The following is a 4,284-nucleotide window of genomic DNA, read 5'->3' on the forward strand; positions in this document are numbered from 1 at the left end:
GGTCACAGCTCCCGCTGGACAAGTTTCCACTGAAGGGAAAAGGACAGTGGAGCAGTGAAGGTTACCGAGCTCAGGACTGACCACATAAAGCCCATGAGAACTGAACAGCAACTGGGCACAGGCCCAGTCCACACTGGGCTCCTCACTGCCTTCTCCACCCCCACCTGGAACAGACTCAGCACAGCGAACATGCGGATTCTGGAAGGTTCTTAGGTCTTTATTTGCTCTCTCAAATTCTAGGGTTTACTTATTTAATTAATCCATCAACCTCTCATAGCAGATATTTGAGAAAACAAATTTATATTCAGATCCTTATTTTCAGTAGGGAAGTAAGAAGTTGCAGCTCAGTGCACATAAAGTTGAGACTGAGATGGAGACATCCAGCCCCACCTCTCTGGAACAGGAAAGATGACTGGGAAGGAAACACTGGTCAGCGTGGGAACAGAGGTCACGGTGGACAAAGGGGTGAGCTGTCTCTCCACCTACTCACATTATGCTAACAGGGATGCAGACACATTCAGATGCCTTTGCAGAAAGAGATGCCAGAGTCTCTTGAAGTCACAAAAAGGAGGAGTGAAGAAATCCTGCATCTCAGCCCCACACAAGACAGTTGTCTCAGGCTACAGAAAACAACAGTCATGAACAAATTCAAGTCAGTCATGGTAAGTGATGACACTCCAAACAGCTCACCACACACTTGAAAGAATCTCCATTACGCAGGCCTTTCCCCTCTGTCTCCCCCCGCCCCCACCGGCCGACTCTAGACCCCAAGAATCTCACCTTTTCAAGCCGTGAGAGACACAGCAGAGCCCTGGGCACTGTCGCTGGCTGGGGTAGAATAAAAACAGGACCTGGTCAGAGCCCGCAGGAGACGTGGGACAGGAGGAATTACGGGATGGGTGAGCTCCTCCACACTCCCACCCCCACCACTTACACGCAGCCTGAGAGTAGCTCCCTCCTTTTCCACCTGTAGCAAGAAAATGTCCTGTGAGGGGACTGGGAGGAAGCAGGGTCATGAGATCTTAGAGGAACCTCCTAGTCTTGGACCCAAAAGAAATTTCCAGAACTATGACTACAGACCCAGGGCAGGATCAGAAAACAGGAGGAAAGCAGGTGTGTGTCCTGGACCAACTGCCCTCCTAAGGTCTGTCCTTAGCAGGGACCTTCCCCTGACTCGTGAATGCTGGAATCAGGACCCCAACAGCACAACCATCAAGGTGATACATCCGTCCTTCATTGTCACATGTGCTACACAAAAGAGTAAGTGCTGGCACACAGGGCCCCAGGCTGGGTTAGCCCCTGTGTGGATGCTGCTTCCCAGGAATGAGGCAGGGAACACTTCTACCTGGGGTTTGAAACCCCCACCGGGACAAGAAAACCCAGACCCCACCCAACACCCCTTCCCTACCTGAGCTCTTCCTCCTCCACATCACAGCAGTGACCACAGCTCCAGTGACCACAACTGCTAGGACAGCCAGGCCAGCAACAATGCCCATGATGGGGATGGTGGACTGGGAAGATGGCTCTGGGAAAGGAGGGGCAAGTGAGGGGCCCTGACCCTGCTGAAGGGTTCCAGAAGGGCTCTTGCTTTCCCTGAGAAGAGACATGACCCCTCATCCCCCTTCTTACCCCATCTCAGGGTGAGGGGCTCCGGCAATCCCTCATGCTGCACATGGCACGTGTATCTCTACTCTTCTCCAGAACGCACCACCACAGCTCCCCACTTCTGGTAGATTCCATCTCCTGCTGGCCTGGTGTCCACAAGCTCGGTGTCCTGAGTTTGGTCCTCCCCATCCCGCTGCCAGGTCAGTGTGATCTCCGCAGGGTAGAAGCCCAGGGCCCAGCACCTCAGGATGGCCTCATGGTCAGAGACGGGGTGCTGGGTCACATGTGTCTCTGGGGGGTCTGATGGGAAGAGTCAGAAAATTCAGGCGCTTTGCATCTCTCATGGGACACTCGCAGCAGCACTCATGTGACCACCCTGAGAATGAACAGGACAGCTAGGGTGGGGGAGGGAGCACAGAAGCCAGACACCTAGCCTGGACACAGGCATCTGGGATAATCTCCTATTCTTGGAGAGTTCTAGTCTCTGAGGGAGGAACAGGGACTTCTGTTCCTGACCTGAGTGGAGGCCGAGGGACTCAGAATAGCTGGAATCAGACCTTCAGACACATTGAGTGTGAGGCAGAGAACAAGGCCTGAGAGAAAAATTCACCGTGCCCAATGTTGCTGCAGGGGTCAAAGGGGACCTCTGATCACTATTCCAGGGACTGTCTTCCCTCCATGTCCTCAGAGACGTCATCCCTTAATTGTCCTAGAGAGCAGAGGGGGCCCTCAGAGGAAATCAGGGAAGCTCATGCCATTCTCCATTCAAGGGAGGGCGACATTCTAGCGCTGATGCCATTTTCCTCCCCTCCTCATGGGAGGCCATCCCGGGCGATCTAGAGGTGATGGGGAAGGCTCCCCACTGCCCCTGGTACCTGCGCGCTGCAGTGTCTCCTTCCCGTTCTCCAGGTGTCTGCGGAGCCAATCCGGGCACGTCCCCTCCAGGTAAGCTCTCAGCTCCTCTGCCACACCGGCCGCCTCCCACTTGCGCTGGGTGATCTGAGCCGCCGTGTCTGCCGCGGTCCAGGAGCGCAGGTCCCCGTTCAAGGCGATGTAATCCTTGCCGTCGTAGGCGAACTGGTGATACCCGCGGAGGAGGTGCCCGTCGGGTCCCAGGTCGCAACCAGACATCCACCGGAGGGTGTGAGACCCTGGCCCCGCCCCCGCGGTCATCCCCGCGCACCGAGCCCCGCCCCGCCCGGACCAACCGGCGAGGACTTTGGCCTCAACTGAAAATGAAACCGGGTAAAGGCGCCTGGGGCTCTCCCCGGTCGAGGGTCTGGGCGGGCCCCGTGGCCTTGGAGCGGATCTCGGACCAGGAGACTCGGGGAGACCCGGACCGTCCGTCGGGGGTGGGGAGGGGTCGTGACCTGCGCCCCGGGCCGGGGTCACTCATCCGCCTCGCTCTGGTTGTAGTAGCCGCGCAGGGTCCCCAGGCTCACTCGGAAAGTCTATGCGACGTCCTTGGCGAGCCCTGTCTGCTCCTCCCAATACTCCGGCCCCTCCTGCTCCACCCACTGCGCCCGCGGCTCCATCCTTGGACTCGCGGCGTCGCTGTCGAACCGCAGGAACTGCGTGTCGTCCACGTAGCCCACGGAGATGAAGTGGGGCTCCCCGCGGCCGGGCCGGGACGTGCCGGCGCTGAAATACCTCAAGGAGTGCGAGCCTGGGGGCGAGGAGAGGCTGAGACCCGCCCCACCCTCCTCCCCGCGCGGCTCCCCGGGTCCTGCGACCCCGCCTGCGGTCCCCTCGCTCCTCCCCGCAGAGGCCATTTCCCTCCCGTCCCCGCACTCACCGGCCCAGGTCTCGGTCAGGGCCAGGGCCGCCAAGAGCAGCAGGAGAAAGGTTCGGGGCCCCATGACTCGCATTTCGGTGTCTGAGGAGACTCTGAGCCCGGGTGGGCGCGTGGGGACTTTAGAACTGAGACCGCGGCGACGCTGATTGGCTTTTCTAGACATCCGACACCCAATGAGAGTGGGAACTGGGGACGCGTGACGAGTATCCTCCAAGGACCCGACACCTGTTGGGAGAACCGAAGCTAGGGGAGTGGGGAATCCCCAACTCTGCGCCTCCCCAATGCAGATAAGGCCGGAGACCCTGACAGTCAAGCCCGGGACCTGGGACTTCCTCCTGATCCCTCTTTTCCTATACCAAGCCTCTTTGACACCCTGTCTGCCTGAGTCCTGGAAAAGGATCTGTCTGTGGAAATCAGGGAGAGACCCCGAGGCTGCACCCAGCCCCTTCCCCTTCCCTACTCCTCCTGGAATCCCCGACCCTGAAGTGGACTCCCTGCCTCCCACTCCATACCTCTCCCCTTGGACCTTTGTACAGGGAAACTGACCACGGGGAACTTGATGCCAGAGAGTGAGCTCCCCCTGGGAATGGAGGTGTAGAGACAGGGGTTTTCTCTCTAAACCTGGTGAAGTTTTGTCTGAGGGCACCACATAGAGATTCTCATAGAGACCAGTTTCCTTTTTGTTTATTAATACAGTAAGTAGCACAATATTGGTAATCCCTGAGTGATTAGAATTCCAATTTGTAAAAGACCTGTGTCAAAACAGCATTACAATTAAACCCTCAAAGCTCCTAAGTTTTACTTTCCCAGACTATGGATCTGTTAGTCTGAGTTGTTGCATTTAAAATTATCTTCATTCCCTAGCCCTAGTTTCCCTGCGTGAG

At 57.2% G+C, this 4,284-nt stretch overlaps 1 protein-coding gene across 1 annotated transcript; it reads right to left on the minus strand.

Annotated features, from left to right (window-relative positions):
* Positions 1-200: 200 nt before the first annotated feature.
* LOC104673193 (HLA class I histocompatibility antigen, B-14 alpha chain) lies at positions 201-3,602 on the minus strand. The gene is given in 12 exon segments (XM_030928260.1): positions 201-568; positions 571-620; positions 781-800; positions 803-828; positions 935-967; positions 1,409-1,525; positions 1,630-1,905; positions 2,481-2,786; positions 2,789-2,908; positions 2,911-2,986; positions 2,988-3,271; positions 3,401-3,602. Coding segments are annotated over 12 exon segments (1,548 nt in total). The 5' UTR covers positions 3,564-3,602; the 3' UTR covers positions 201-491.
* Between the last annotated feature and the right edge of the window lie 682 nt (positions 3,603-4,284).

Source organism: Rhinopithecus roxellana, chromosome 4 (genome assembly GCF_007565055.1).
Source record: "Rhinopithecus roxellana isolate Shanxi Qingling chromosome 4, ASM756505v1, whole genome shotgun sequence".
Classification (NCBI taxonomy): Eukaryota; Metazoa; Chordata; class Mammalia; order Primates; family Cercopithecidae; genus Rhinopithecus; species Rhinopithecus roxellana.